General features: G+C 40.2%; 1 protein-coding gene across 14 annotated transcripts in view; it reads right to left on the minus strand.

Moving 5' to 3' along the window:
• Positions 1-6,556, minus strand: part of IKZF1 (IKAROS family zinc finger 1) — a 56,133-nt gene extending 49,577 nt beyond the window's left edge. For all 14 annotated transcript variants that reach the window (XM_009815205.2, XM_009815204.2, XM_009815202.2 and 11 more), the window contains exon 1: positions 6,517-6,556. In XM_009815205.2, the coding sequence (XP_009813507.1) occupies positions 6,517-6,556 (40 nt within the window). The remainder of the gene's footprint in view (positions 1-6,516) is intronic.
• Between the last annotated feature and the right edge of the window lie 9,103 nt (positions 6,557-15,659).

The raw sequence follows: 15,659 nt of genomic DNA on the forward strand, positions 1-15,659 counted from the left end.
AGGAAACAAACCCCAGTATCTTGTGTACACAAGGTTTTGCAGAAGAGAATAGTCTGGTGCTATAGTGTGTAATAAGTATTATGGAACTGTTTTAGTGCCAAATGCAATTCAATAAGGAAAATAACTCTCTTGCTAAGTATTGTACTTCCAGAAATAGTGAGGTTTCTTGGTTTAGCTCTCAGTCACAGCATACATGTTCCGCCCACAGTATTATCCCTGTCTTGCAAGGCTTTTTTTAAAATGACTTCATACATCTGTAACAAAAGCATACCTTGGAAACAACTACAAAAAGAATTATCTAAGTGATTAGTTTCATCAACTATTACTAAAAGGTTGGTCTTTGCATTAATAGCAAAGAATGGAATAGGCCCAGAGCAGGATTTGAACTCCGTAATGTTCACGTAAGACCTTTGTCTCCAAAATGGGGATGTTACCAATTTACACTGATGCAATCTATTAGACATCCCGTGGCAATCAGCACAGCAGGAAGGGCAGTAATTTCATGGCACCAAGGCCTAGCAAATTAGTGGTTTTTTTCTAATGAGAATTCCCTCATTAACACACAGACATTAATTAATTCTGGAATCACTTCTCAGAAAAGGAAAAATTAAAACAAATCTAGCTTAAGTGACAACAGTCTGGTGATGCCAGTTATGGATTTGACCTGAAAAAAGAAAATGGTTTCCCCCCAACCTCCTGGATGGAGAAAAGCATCGTGCTTTCCGATCTATACTGATCGTGATGGGGGGGAAATGACAGGTAGGTTTAAGTCATCTTCCCAATTAGCTGGTTTGGGTTGTTTGCACAAATCTAGGTTTAAATGAATGAAATGAGTGGGTGACTACATTTCTTAATGATGCATCTATCAGACTGTGGAATAATCTCTGAGCAGGAGTGGTGGGAGTGGCATCAGGTGAACCATCTAAAACTGCAGCTAGAGGACTCAGAGGTAAGGAAGGAACAGTCCTGCACTGGCGGAGGGACTGACTAGATGATTTCATAAGGTCCACCCAATCTCCAGCTTCTGCAGGGTATTCTTAAATGGGCAAAATCACACCCACTGGATGCGAGTGCAAGAGTGAAGGTGGATTGCGTAAATGGAAAAGAAGGACTATGAATTTTACAGCAGAGGAAAGTAAAAGCAGGAAGGAAGTTCATTGAAACAGTTTTTGCCATTCACTGTTTAGCTCCTTATTTAGTTATTCCTGTAGTTTTCTGCACCATTTTTATGGACTGTAAGGAACTTAACTGCCAGCAACTTTCCAGTGCAAGTCCCATCCTGCCAAGCTGAGTTATCTCTTACAAATAGGATGCATGGGTGAGGAGAGACAGCTGAAATATTTCAGCTTTTTCAACACTTCACCCCCTCCAACAAAACAAAAACAAAAACCCAGAAGTTTAATTGGAGGGGAAGAGGCAGTCTGGTCAGAATCAGCTCTCTTGACACTACATGTAGGTTAAGGAAATTTGTTAAAAAGTAATAGTAATCAAAAGCCACCTGCATCTTCCAAGGTTCAAATTGTGCTCCCAGTTACAACAATGGAAGTTGATGCTTTGACTTAGTCTAGATTCAGAAGAACACTTACCCTAAAAACCTGAAGGCGTTTTTGACTACAAACCAATATAAACACATAGTATCAGACCTATGAGATAACAGATAGCAAACAAAATCAAAACTTGCTTAGTGTGTAATTAGGCATCCTACAATAGGGAGGCTAAGTAGGATGCTTTAAACATAAGTCAAAGCAGTCTTTTGGAATAGACACTTGTTAGTAGATCAGTACTTTCACAGTTTACGGTGAACTGTTTGGTTCACTAAATAGATACCAATCTTCTAGCTGTTAAATTAATAGCCGTTTGCCCAGGTGGCATGAATCAGACTAGCCTCATGGACCTGGTGGGGCAGAAGCCGGAGATCTGGGATGCTTCCCTCTTTGCAGGAGACTGCAGTTGCGAAAACTTAGTAAACTTGGCTTTAATGACTCATTTCATATAATTTGATTTCTTCCATGTTACACGATTGAGAAATCCCTGCATGGAAAAAGGCAGGGTAAAAATAGTGGATTTAAAATAGATATATTTTTATTAGATAGATATATGTCTTGGATTCTAGAGCATGATATTTGTATTTCATGCCTTAACTACATCGAAATTGTTACACCATGATAAGTTCACTACTGCATGGTAATCTTACAGACATGCAATGAATTTAGAAATGGAAAGGGGGTGGGGGAAAGGAGGGAACAATTTCCCATTTAATTTCTAACAGGCATGTCCAGAACGTCGAAGAGATGGAGCTAAAAAATCTCACCAAACACCTAGTGGCAAATACTGGCGTAAATTATTAAAATTTCACATAACAGAGCAAAGTACCATAGATTTATTCCATTCCCATTTTATATTTTTGCTCAAAAATAAGAAGTGAAGCACAAAAAATGCAATCTAATCTTGGGGCGGGGGGGGTGTCTTTTTTTTTTCCCCCCCTTAATTTTTACAAAGACCCACCTGACTTACGAAATAAAAAAGACAAGGGAGCTGTAGACTTGAAATTCTGTTTCTGGCACTGCCACTGATTCATGGTGCCCTCGGTTAAGTCATAAATGGAGATTACTTCAACTGCAGGCTGTATCACACATTCCCCCAATTCATCCTGAAGCTGTGGAAGATGGTCTCAGATTTCCAAACATTGCCATTTCTGAATGAAAATTATCAGAGAAGTGCCTAACCTATCAACGGTGCCTGGTAAGACCCTCAACTTCTCTCTAAATAAGTTTCCTCATCTCTGCCCTAGCAATATAGTTAAAAACATGAGGAAAGATATGAAGGGAACAAAGTGCCCAGACCAGTAAGGTTTATGCATCCTTTATTCCTACCAAAGTCCGTAGCCTGGTGTTTCTTTAACATCTCCATTCAGTTCTGAGAGCAATTCAGTTCATGCCAGGCTGGTGCTGCTGGAGGTACGACTGTTAAAAAGAAAGCCAGAGCAGGATTTCTTACAGAAACCCCATTCCCTATCCTTTCACAAACTAATGTTGGGTGTATTTACTACCTGAGGGTTGTTTCCTATGAAAACACTAGAATCACTGGAGAAGTTTTGCATGAAAAGCAACGTACACATTTTTCTGGATGAGAGTCACAACCCAATTCACGTCCCCTTTTCACTAGTAGAACCTCAAACCTCCAGTGATGAGAAGAGGGTTGCTCTGGGACGGGACCCAGGCTCTCAGGTGGGAGATACCAGCCCAGGATACACTCATTTCCACCTTCCCAGGACCTAGCAAGAACATCAAATGCAAAACTCTTCTTCCTGCTTTTGCAAAGCGTGGCACAGCCTGGTGGGTGCTAGGGGATCTTTTTATGTTAGATGTGGAAACATTTGCACTGTTTTTTCACCTTCCTTAACTGTTAGGCCCTAGAACTGAGAAAAAAAGAAAAAAAAAGGCAGGAAAAATACTGCTTGTTAAGTGAGATATTATCTGTGTTTTCTGACTCTCTTTTACGGGTGCCGGATACCGTTTGGTTAAATGTATGTCAGCTCTCTCCTCATTTCAGAACTGCAACTGCTTGCCTCATGAAATATCACTTTCAGGAGAAAAATAAAACGTGTGAACTCTGCACTAGTCATGCAGTATTTCAGTTCCTCTAGGAGCTAGCCATGCCTAGATTCCCAGAAGCGGGAATGTCTGTGCACATGTCGGGTTTGGCTTGCTTACGCTAGTTTTATAGTGTCTTGGCCCGGCTTGCCCCTGCCACACCTGAGTCAGCTACAGCTGCATAAAGCACATGGCTGCAAAACACTGCTTTTGAGCTGAGAAGACTGTTTCTAAAGACCTATTTTATTTCTGTTTTAAACAACAAAACAAAAAAACCCCAAAGAAACCCCCCAAACTAATTTTATTTTTTCCAATTTTTTTTTTTTTCTAAAACACAACCAAGTGTGGTAGTGAACCAAGTCACTTAATTCCATAGGCTCAGAGAGTAAGCTACACCTGACGAGTGTTAGTCACAGAGCAGGAGAAATACCTAAAAGTGTTTTTCAGCTGACAAGACAATCTCACACACCTGAAACCATGCAATTGTCTAACTGGTCCCCAATATATAGTAGAGCTCCCTTATCTTGAAAGGAAACATCCTAGAAGCATGTAGAACCACAGGAGGAGGAGAAGAGGGTGAAAACTCCTTTCTGGATTCACCAGCCTATGAGAAAGGAGTAGGTAACATCCCTGTACCTTCAGATCCTCTACTTTTGAGGTCTAGTAAGAGCTTACGAAGCGCCAATATCTGTGGAACCTAATCTGACAAACTCCTGTTTCCAGAAGGCTGAGTTCACACACAACGTGGATCATAAATGAAAGTAAATTAGCAAGCTCTTTCTTTGGCCAGTTGTTCAGAAATCCAGCTAACAACCCAATACAACTCACAGCCTCTGCTCACAGGAAGTACCAGATGCTCAATGACAGGAACAGCAGGAAGATTTCAAAGCAGATTTTTTTTTCTATAATCTGTTTATGTAGGTCTACCTCTTATCAGACATAAAATTCCTCTTACACTGATTTTGTTTTTAAGAGAACACTCTCTCATCACAGAAGAGTACTATTCTCATCAGCATGATTTGCTAGAAAAGCTAAAGGGCACAGGAAAGTACTACAGTGGTTCAAATCCTGGAAAACTTTGAGTGCTACAAATTATATACATAGATATACATATATACTTGATGATCTTACAGGTCTCTTCCAACTGTAGTGATTCTGTGACATATACACAAACACTCAAAATGGAAAAGTTTCTTGCAAATCTTCCCTCTCTGGGGACAGGCAGACCATAAGGAAGGCAAAGTGTGTGACCTTCTAATCCACTCCTTGACTCAAGGCAGCATCTCCCACACTGCTCCTCCCCATGCCAAAAGAAAAAAAAGCAATGCTCTGGTAAGAGGTAACAAGTGTGAAGCTCAGATTAATGCCATTGTGAAGAATACCGCAAAGGTTAGGTGTGGGTATCCAGGCAAGCCTGTGCTGCTGCAGAGGAAGAGGAGGTCAGTGCTCCTGCCCCCAGGAACTCACGCAACCAGGAAAGGGTTTCTGCAGCAGGCAGGGGTCTGGGCTCGAATCACAGTGCCTCTCGCTGCACCAAGCAGGTCCACAGTGCTTTGCATAAAGGATTAAAACCCCACTGCTTTTTCTGCTAGGGCCACACATGCTCCAAGCACAGCATGTATAAGACAGGTTTTATTTCATTTACAAATTGTTTCAGCATGCGACAGAACACTGATGCGTAAGTATATCCAGTTACAATTTAAAAATTGTTACCTGAGGAGGGGAGTGCAACATGCCTCCACAGGGCTGACTAGGAATGACTTCCCTATACTAAACGTAACTGATAATCTTCTGTTGGCATGAAGGATTACTATATTTCTGTTCTTTCAGACAGAAAATGTCTTTGATTTTCAATTTTCAGATGACGCTAAAAGTTCTGAGTTCCAATTTTTGAGAAAACTCCTCAACGTTTTTAGAAAGGAGATAGGGAAAAAAAAAAGAGAAAAAAGGTTGTGTTCATGTATTTCAGGAAAACCCAGTGACCTAGCCAGCCACACTGTACTCAGACCTTCGCATTCTCCTACAGCTGGCTTTCAGGTCCTGAGCCAGCAGTGCCCAAGAGCTGCCTCTTAAAGAGCTGCATGCCCAGGTATCTGCCGGGAGCGGCCTCAGTGATGGGGCTGTTGTGCTCCAGGCTGAACACTAAAAGTGAAAACTGAAAGCCATTAACTGTTGCAGCTGCCAACATATTAGGGAAACTAGGAAAGAGGCTAACTTGTCATTTTCAACTGCAGAGGCACAACGGTATGAATATGTATTATCTTGCGAAGCCAATTTTTTAAGGAACCAATCTCCAAGGAAGTTAAGAATAAACCCCCCCATAGGAATATCAATATGGGGTAAGACTGCAAAATCCTATCCATGCCACTACAGGGTGAATTTTAAAAACCTAACTTCTCTGCTGCTTAAAAACTTTTCAAAATATTATCAGCTTGGACAAAAGCAGTTACAAGCATAAAGCCTCATGTCAATCAGTCCTTTTTTTTCTTTTTTTTCTTTTTTTTTTTAGTGTTTATAAATAAAACTGAATGCTCTGGAAAAAGTCAAATAACCCTATGTAGTAAATACAGTTCGTTTGCTTTTTATTAATATTTGCTCCCTCCCACCTGGTGAACCTTGTGCTCCCAAAAGAAAGTGTAAATGTGCACCTGACCACGCTTCAGGGATACGCTACCATAGGTTTAATGTAAAATTACATCTATGCTTCTATATTCCCTTGACGTCGTTATTTACCCAGTTCCTTTTAAAAAATCCATGCACTGTTGGGCTTGATATCCAGAGATATCATTAATTATATCTCAGTTTCCACTCTGGTTTTAAAAAAGACCCAAAGCAATTTTATTGACAACAAGAGAAACTTGTGCTAGAAAGATGATCAGGAATTTAGGATTTTCTTTGTAGAAGTATTCGTTAAGGACCTCACCTGAAACCTGGGACATATCTTGAGCCTCATCTGTTTCCATTTTCCTCAAGTTATCTGAGAAGAGAAGAGGAGCCTTAAGTTAATGCAAAATAACACACACATACATACACAGAAAAAGAAAAAAAAAACCCAACCCCACACACACAGAGGAGGAGAAAGAAGGGGAAAGGAAAAAAAAAACCCACCCTTTGCTATTTAACTATAAGATTATCTGGGAAGAATAACGTATTTTTCTCTTTATTTCCTCCCTGCATACTTGCTGGAGTATCAGACTGGCACAGACCTTGATCCTTTTAAAAACAGCATTACAAAGATTTATAAAAATATCATTACAAGCACAGGAGGACCAAATTTGTTATTTATTGTTAATTTCCTACTGCATAATAACCCAAAATGCAAACTGACTGCAACAAAATTAAGCAGAAAATTAAATGGCCCTGGGTCATTGTAGGCACAGAATTCATTCTCTTGGTTGATCCATAGTTATGTTCTTTCTAATTTACTGAGCATGCATCGATGAACCTTGAGTCAGCTTGGTGACACGCGTACAATCAGCAATCAAAAAACGAAGCAATTTGCTGAAGAATGTCTCATTTACCCAGGCAGGGCTGCATATCTGAGCAGCAACCGCCACTACCTCCATTAATAATGAATACACCTCCAGCCACAGCAGATGGGCAGAGCAGCAGCTTCAGGCTTTGGCCCCTCGCTCGCCCGGGAGCCTTTCCTTCAGACCGCACCAGCTTGGCACTGCGCGGGGGAGAAGTACAGCTCCCGAAAATAGCGAAACGAGCCCAGGAGGGAAAGGGAACCCATGCCTTCCTGTTTTGCTGACAGATGGCTGGCTCCACGGCGTGGCGAGCGATACCGGGAAGCTCCTGCCCTCCGCTTGCGACACACCATCTTCCGAGGAGCCAGCGACCAGTGACCACAAGCACCAGGGAGAAGCGTGTGGAGGGTTAGTGGGGTAGAAACAAAATTCAGGTTTTCAGTTGGAAGGGGACCTTGCAGGTCCCAGGGCTCGAGCGCCAGCTGCGGACAGCTGGTGGCCCCTTGGATAATAAATGTGCTGCCAAAGCAGGTAGTCCCAGCACAACCTGGTCCCCACCCTGAAATATGGTGTGGGCAGCTGAGGTAGCCTCAGGTGGGGAGGGGACAAAAACCCTACAAGCTCTTTGTTCAGCCACGGTATGCTAGGTCACGTCTTTAGCTGCTGTGGCTGGCTTCACATCCTACTAAGCAGCGGAGCTGGCTCTTTGCTTTTCCTTGTAACTAAGATATCTGCCCCATCAACTCTGTTTCCCGGAATTACAGAAGATGCATTTTCTTGAGGGCTTGAGTTCCTACAGAAAGGGTTCAAACCTTATCCTAACCTTTTTAGCCCAATTTCCATAATTTATTTTTTTCACCAAAAAAATCTTCAACCTGATACCCAACAAGCTGCAGTGGGAAAGCATAACAGCCATGGTCATATTTATTAATTTCTTAAGTTTTATGGTCTCCTCACTAGCTTCTGAATGTCATCAGTATGTCTGAGATCCAAAATACTGCTGCCCCCCGCTTGCAAAAGCTGGCTTCCCTCACCAGGTCCATGCTAGACTTGCAAAAAGAGAGCATGTAGACTGCAGGACTGCAGACAGATAGGTTGGGGAACAGATTTTGGTCTATGCGGTGTGCAAAAATGTTTGGTATTGTCGCAGAACATTCTGCCTGTTGTACATGTACCATAGCACTGCTTAATATCCAACAATGCTCTGTCTTGCTTTATTCTGCTCTTAAATTCCAGACAAGCAATTTGTTTAACGTCTATATATAATTCTCAGAAATGACTACAGCCATGCAAAACGCAAAAAGCCACCTACCACTCAACAATTTGCATCAGTTCCTATGGGACTGAAGAGCTTTTAATAGGTCCATTTTTAATGAAGCAGTCAGTGGGAAATGCAGCTTCTCTTGCAGGAGGGAAAACCCTATAATGGTAGCCTGCTCAGTTACTGGAAACGTGGTGTATTTATGGCAGGTGGTATGGCACAAGTGTTCGGTATAGTCCCTTATTTCTCCTGCAAGCATGAGTGAACACAAAGGAAGAAAAAAAGAAATGCCCATGCATCTATTACTGCCTTTGAGGGTCACCTGGCTACTATTAATCAGTTGATTACTACACATTTTTCCACATACTACAGTGAACCCCAACCAACCAAAGAAAACATCCCAAGAAAATACCCATCAGAAGGGAGCCACACTCATGAAGGGCACTTTATTCTGACTGCACTTGCCTTCTCCCTATTGCTAGGGCTTCAGCAGGACTAGGAGCAACAAGGGGAGGAGGTGGCAAAGGAGGAAATTTCTTCCGTTTTCATATTCCTGAATTTACCTGCCTTTCGCATGACAAGCCTTACTTCAGCATTTCTGCAACTTCAGCAGCACACTTCTCAGCTGTACTCATTCCTGCCTCTTGCTGCCATCAGGCAGAATTCAGTTTAAAAACACTTCCCAATTCTTAAATGGAGAGGTAAACTAGAGTACAGTGTATTTTTTTTTTTTAGTGGAATACTCCTAGGCTTGCATTCTGTGAGGTTGGATGACTGCCTGTCCTGAAACAGATGCCCTCAGTTCTCAAAGAGATGACTTCAGGGTTTATCCTTGAATTAGGTGATTTTAGGACATGGGGCAAAGCTGATCCATTTCCCAGGGATGAAGCATGGAGATAAAATAGAACTGGTGGAAAAGTGATGAAAGAAAGATCTTTTTCCCCTAATGATTACTTAGAACAATTAAGCATGGTTCCTAAATGTAGATTAAGATTCACAAGCACTAAGCAAATTAATAAAAGCAAAAAAAAGAACTTTAAAAAATCCTAAAGGGTTTTTTGAATCTCTCCCACGCGAAAATTGTACTCTAACACTGTAGTATCCTGTGGTATCTGGTAAATACTAATGAAATCACAGCTAACTTCAGCTTAGGCTCTCTATCAGCAAAGAATACATGACAGGACACCCCTGCCCCCACTTCTGCAATGCCAACAGTGAGTTGGTTTTGGCTCTGTGACTGTTAAAAGGTTTTCACACTGGACTTGGGCATAACGTGACTTGGGCTAAATTTTAAGTGCTAAGAGTATAATTTACCTCTTTGCATTTGGTATGGTAAATCTCTGAATAGGAAACTATGCCCTGGTTTTCCTCCCTTTCCTCCTCTGCTCTAGCATCAGCAGAAACATTGTCGCTGACTTCCCGGAAAGCAAGAGAGCCCTATGTAGGGATATAAGGACTTGCACCAAAGTATCTACTTGCTATCAGTTTGTAAGTTAATAGATCTTTACAAAGATTTATCTAAAAGAACACTGGTTTAGAAGTGTTTATGACATGAAACCCTAAATAACTGTCCGTTTTGGCAAGAAAAAGAATTGTTTTGCAATTTTTCATTGTAAGTTGTATCTACAGAATCAAACTTATCTCTAGTATAAGAAGTGTGTATGACTTCACTGTCTTCAATGCAGTCGCATCTATTTAGGTTAGCAGCTAATTCAGGAGCCTGAAGTTAGAAATCAAAAGCTGGGTGGGCAGCTGACCAAAGCAATCTTGCTCTCAAATGCTGAATGTGTGTAGCTCTCATTTATAGCAAGAAAGGAATCAGCTCCTAGGTGATAATGGATATTACTTCTATTTAGGAATCCAAATAGCTTCAAAGTTTGGCCCCTTATTGAAAGAGCTACAAAGCTCCCTTCAGAATAGATAACAGTATTTCTTCAAGTCTTTTCAGACACAGAACTCTACCTGTACATTTTCCTCTTCAGACTCCAAATAGCAGATTCACAGATGAAGCTACCATAATGCTTTGGAAACAGAATCAAATGTTGCAATCTTAAGCTAATTAATAATCTACACACAAAAAACCTGAAAGGCTATGTTGGGTTTTTTTTTTAAAATAAGAAAGCATCTAACTGACCATGCTCACACAAAAATTCTGGAATTAAATTAGTCAGCATTTATCCAGCTTGCCATCTTGAGCCCAAAGAAAATTTACATGTGACTGACTTCCCTCCTTGCAACTCTCTCTACAATGTATCTTGTACTATGTCTGAAGAATATACCAAAATACGCCCTGTGAATCACTGAGGTACTGCTCCATTTACACCTGGTGTCAACCAGAAGTGGATTTGGGACCTTTCAGGATTCCAGGTGTAAATAGGAAGAAGTCATTGCAAGGTCAAGATTTTCTAATCTTTCAGAAGATAGCAAATTAATTATTTGCAAGTCTTGGTTTATTTCATCTCCTGTTTTACAATGCAAATTCAAAAGTAAACCTCCTTGTCAAGAAAATGAATGCTTAGCATTTATACAGTGTTTTATCAATTCAAACAAACGTGTAAGCATGTCAGTCCTTCTACAAACCCTGCTCTCTTAGGATATTAAAAGATCGCAAGATTGGGCCATTGATATAATTCAATGGAATGACCTAAGCCAATGACAAAGACTAGCTATTTTGTTTTCTTCTTTGTTTCCCAAACTATGTTATGTACTGACTTCTCTGGGACAACAAGTGCTTCACACTCAGCACAATAGGACCTCACTTATGGTATGGAAATGAAACCACAAATTCTGACATTTGTGGAACCACTTTGGACCAGCACGCCTAAACTCAGAGCTGTCCTTCCATCTACAGATAGCTGTACTTCTAGTGCTGCAAGGAGTCCACAAACATACACCACATCCAGCTGCATGTTTCTTGACTATTTGTAGGTGTAGCCTTGCTGAGCAGACAGAAAGGTCCCTGAAGGAACACTTTTGTCTTGGGTGCACCCCGCAGGGGCAGGTACACTTTTCCACGAAGCCTCAGAGCAGAAAATATGAGCACTCACAACGTCTGGAGCGAGGGAGAAGAAACCTCCTACAAGGGACTTGGGTGTTCTGCAGGTGCTTTTGCAAATATAAAAAGAGAGGGGAGCACCCATTCCTCAGCAGCGGCAGCTCTGGCTTAACTGCAATAAAACAAACAAGCAAAGAGGCAAACCTCAGCCTTGCTTTCCACAGCCACAGCGGGTAAAGGGCCGATTTTGCAACCCCTGCTCGTGCAAGCAGCCCCGTGGCAGGAAAATGGACCGCTCGCACAGGTCATTGGAACAGCTGGCCCTAACGGAGTGCTCGTGTGTGAGCACGTCTTGTCTTTGTGGTCTTTGACGTGTCTCATTGCTCCTCATCACATAGGCTGCAGCTTTAGCAAACTAAAAATCAAAACCAACAACCAAAAACATAAAACCCCAACCCACTCTGCAACGTAAATTGAAGCAAAGCTCCTAAAATGGGTCCCAGATTCAACTACCCATGACATATAAAGAGAAGTTTAATAAATAAATTAATAAAGCAAACCCAGGCTGCAGCCTGAAAAACACACTACAGTTGAACACCTATAGCCCTTAAGATATCTGACGGGAGAATTTGCACATTAACAACAGGTTAGGAGTGATATGTATCATCATGTATATGTCATCGCTCCTTTTTTTTTTAAGTTGTGAGTTGCATCTACCTGCAGAATGATAATACAGCTGCATTTCTAATTGCACCATAGGGTCTTGACCTAGCAGAGCCAAGACTCTTGCATCTACTGAAGTCGATGAGTTTGAACCAACAACCAGGAGAGGAGATGAATAAAGACACCCCTGTAAAAGTATTTAACATTTAGTTTCCTTTTAAACAAAAGCCTAATCTTTTTTTTTTTTTTTAAAAGAGACTTTTAACTTCACATACGAATGTGCTACATACAATTGAACACACAACAGGAAGGTTGTTAAATATGGGTAAAAGGTAGTACGTATTGCACAACCAGTGGAAATACTTGAAGAAAATTGCTAGAATCCTACAAACTAGTTTTAATTAAAAGCTTCCAATATCTCAGCAAGCAGCTGATAATTAGCTTTATTATTGTAATTTAATATGCTAGACTTCACAATCTCTGTGAATGACTCTACTTTAGAACCATTTTAATTCTATTTTTAATTTCCGCCTCATCACACAGCTTGATGTAAATAATAACTACAAAGATGAGGGGTGGTCCTTTCTGAAAAACTGAGAGTCATAATAAGCACTGCAGTGTCCTTATATTTCTGTTTTTAAAAAAACCCTCCAGGTCTTTTAAAGGACTGCATTAAAACAGAAAAAAGGGTAAAACTAAGTGGATCAATTTCTCTCCCTCTACACTAATTCCATATTCAGTGTTTTCTACAAAGTCTAAGGAGATGTTTAGTTTATTCAGTCATTTCTCTATTCCTGCCTAGTGTAAATTCTGGTTAACTACACGAATTGACAATACAATTATAAGCATACAGTCAAATTTCAATGGAAAGCTCCTGTCTGCAAAATGAAGGAAGCACTGTAATTCAACACACAAGATTAAGAAAAGAACTCTGCTAACAGTGCAGATATGAAACATTTGTATGTCTTGCACATGTAAAATTAATTTCCATGTTAGTGAACAATTGTGAGGGCGTAAAAAAGCTTGTCTCGAAGATCCTACATAATTCTCAGTTCTTTGGGAATTCTTTTTCAAAGCACTGACAAATGATAAAAAGTGCATCTTGTATGCACGCATGTGTTTTCCATATGCACTCTTCTGAGCATTCTACTGTGTTTGAGCTATATTCATGTAACAATTCATTGTTAAAGGAGATAATAAAAAATATGTGTTCTTTCACTGACTTTGTGTGCAAATAACTGGACTTGATATCACTGCAAATATGAAATAGGTTCTTCTTCAAGTTTTTGAATTGCAACCAGAGTCATTATAAATTGTTTCTACAATATGAGGAAAAATATGAAGGTAATTTTCCTAATTAAGGCCACATTTTATTAACTCATTAAACTCTGACACCTTTATTCACTAAAAAACAAGCAGAAAAGTGGAATAAATTCACCATGACAAAGAAAATGCATACATTTCCATCATATAAATAAACTGACTAAAAAAAGGTGAAGTGTGTAAATTAAGACACTCAATCTAAGAACATAGAACATTCTCAAGTGGCCAAATTGAGTTCTTGGATATCCTTCCAGGGCTCTCACTGGAGAGAAGGCAAGCAGCAGATGAAAAACTGTACTTTTTGTATCCATATAGATATATATGATTTAAAAAGTGTAGGATATCCTTAGCACAGCATATCTAAACATGCAACAGAGAAAACATAAAAGGATCCCTTTATGTCTAGAATTGTTATTGACAAGTATCCCCAACAATATATCAGTAGTTGATTTGTCCAAATTATAGGAGGTTTCAATAACGCTGCTTCACAATCACAGAATTGCTTCCTAATTTCCCTTCAAACTGTTCAAGCTGTTACGGGTTATTAAAGGACATTATCAGCCTCAATAAGCATATTCGAGATCTGTGTGGGGTTTTTTTCCTAAATAAACCTAAAAATAACTCCTAAAATTACTATAATTGAAATGAATTAGCAAGTTTCTCCACACTACATGTTTCAGTTAACTCACTCTGCTTTTGCAAATATTTTGGACTCAATCCACTACGGACAATTTCAGGTTTATATTGCAATTGCTCCACTGTTCTCAGTGAGTTGACACAAGCGGAAAAATGAAGCAATGCAGCGGGGAATCAGATCTATCTTACAGAGCAAGTTTCTCTTTTACTGAGAAAGCTAGAGCAACTATCAGAAGTAGTGTAAATCTTTCACGTGAAATACACTTCAAAATAAAGCTAAAGAAGTGGACAGTTCCCAATGCTTAAAAAAATACGACAATTTCAGTGTGACTGTTCTTCAAAAACTGCAGTGTGAATGGCCTTTTGAGGCATTTATACATGAAGCATGAGCGTGCCATGCTGGTCCCAAACCTGCACTGTCCTATCGCCGTGAATTTGCAACAGTACAAATAAAGCCAAGAACATGCATGTATCTTTTCAGGACTAGGACCTACCTTTAGCAGTCACCACACTGTGTTGGTAGTGACTTGCTCAGTGCAAAAAATCCTGCAATCTCTTCTTGTTCACCAACTTAAAGCAGGGAAGAAGGTGTGTCTTAAAGAAGGGTGAGGCAGAAGTTGTTGGGCTTTTAATAAAGATGCATCACAACATACCCTTGGGGGCTAACATAATTCTGTTTAAAATTAGGGAGCAAACAAAACTCTTGTTGACTCCAAGTTGTAGTTATGTTTATGTATAGATTACAGATGTAGCAACAACAAACCACAGTTGACCTAGGAAGCAGGGAGTTTCCCAGCCAAAGTCAGTCCGTTTTGCTGGATAGCCACTAGGGAGATAAAAACTCCTGCAGCTACTTTGGATGAGTGGAAGGTATTTAAAGCAGCCTCCTGTTTAAAAATTGCCATAAAGCTGGCACGACTGAGGCTGCCTAACTTGCCTCAGATGGAGTTCACACTTGTCTCTAAATGTTGTTCCCCTCCAGAGAGGGAAAAAAAATAATCTTTGGATTACAGAAAAAAATACCAGTGAGGAAGAGGTGTTTCCTCTTTTGCCTCTTGCATTAAGTTGCAAGCATTTAAAAACACTTCCCAAAGAATCATATTCCCAGAAAAACTGATAGGAGCTCTTACCTTCCACTCCTCAACTGACATAATATATTCCCGGTAGTCTGATGAAGGTATCTACCAACTGCATTTAACCCAATGGCATTTGTCCAGCAGCACAGCCTCCTCCCCTCCTCTTTCTTTTTTTTTTGGGGAAGGATTCTGAGAAGAAAAAATCATTCCCAAACCTTTCTTTCTGTGTGATTTTATACTTACTAGAAAAGTGGGGTTTGTCGCTTGGGAGGGGAATTCCAGGGGAGCTCACTACAGTGCCAGCAGCGCATCCCGCCTTACGCTCATACGGATGACAACTTTTTCCAAAGATACTGTTATTGCTACACTACTTTTTACTACTTTACTATGTTTTCTTTGGTTTAATTCTATTACTTTCAATAATAGTAGAAAGTAATGACTAGTCAAAATGTAATCAAGTACATATGTGAATCTTGACAGAAAAACAATAAAATTCACTATGGACCCAGCTCTTTTTGCACATAAAACAAGGGAAAAAAAATCCCCCGAGTCCTCAGTGGAAGTTTTTCCTGACAAAGAGCCACACAATTAGGCTGTGATCCATGACTTTTGATATCCTTCAGACTTTTTAAGAAAAAC

The sequence above is a fragment of the Gavia stellata genome, chromosome 3 (genome assembly GCF_030936135.1).
Source record: "Gavia stellata isolate bGavSte3 chromosome 3, bGavSte3.hap2, whole genome shotgun sequence".
In the NCBI taxonomy this organism is placed as follows: Eukaryota; Metazoa; Chordata; class Aves; order Gaviiformes; family Gaviidae; genus Gavia; species Gavia stellata.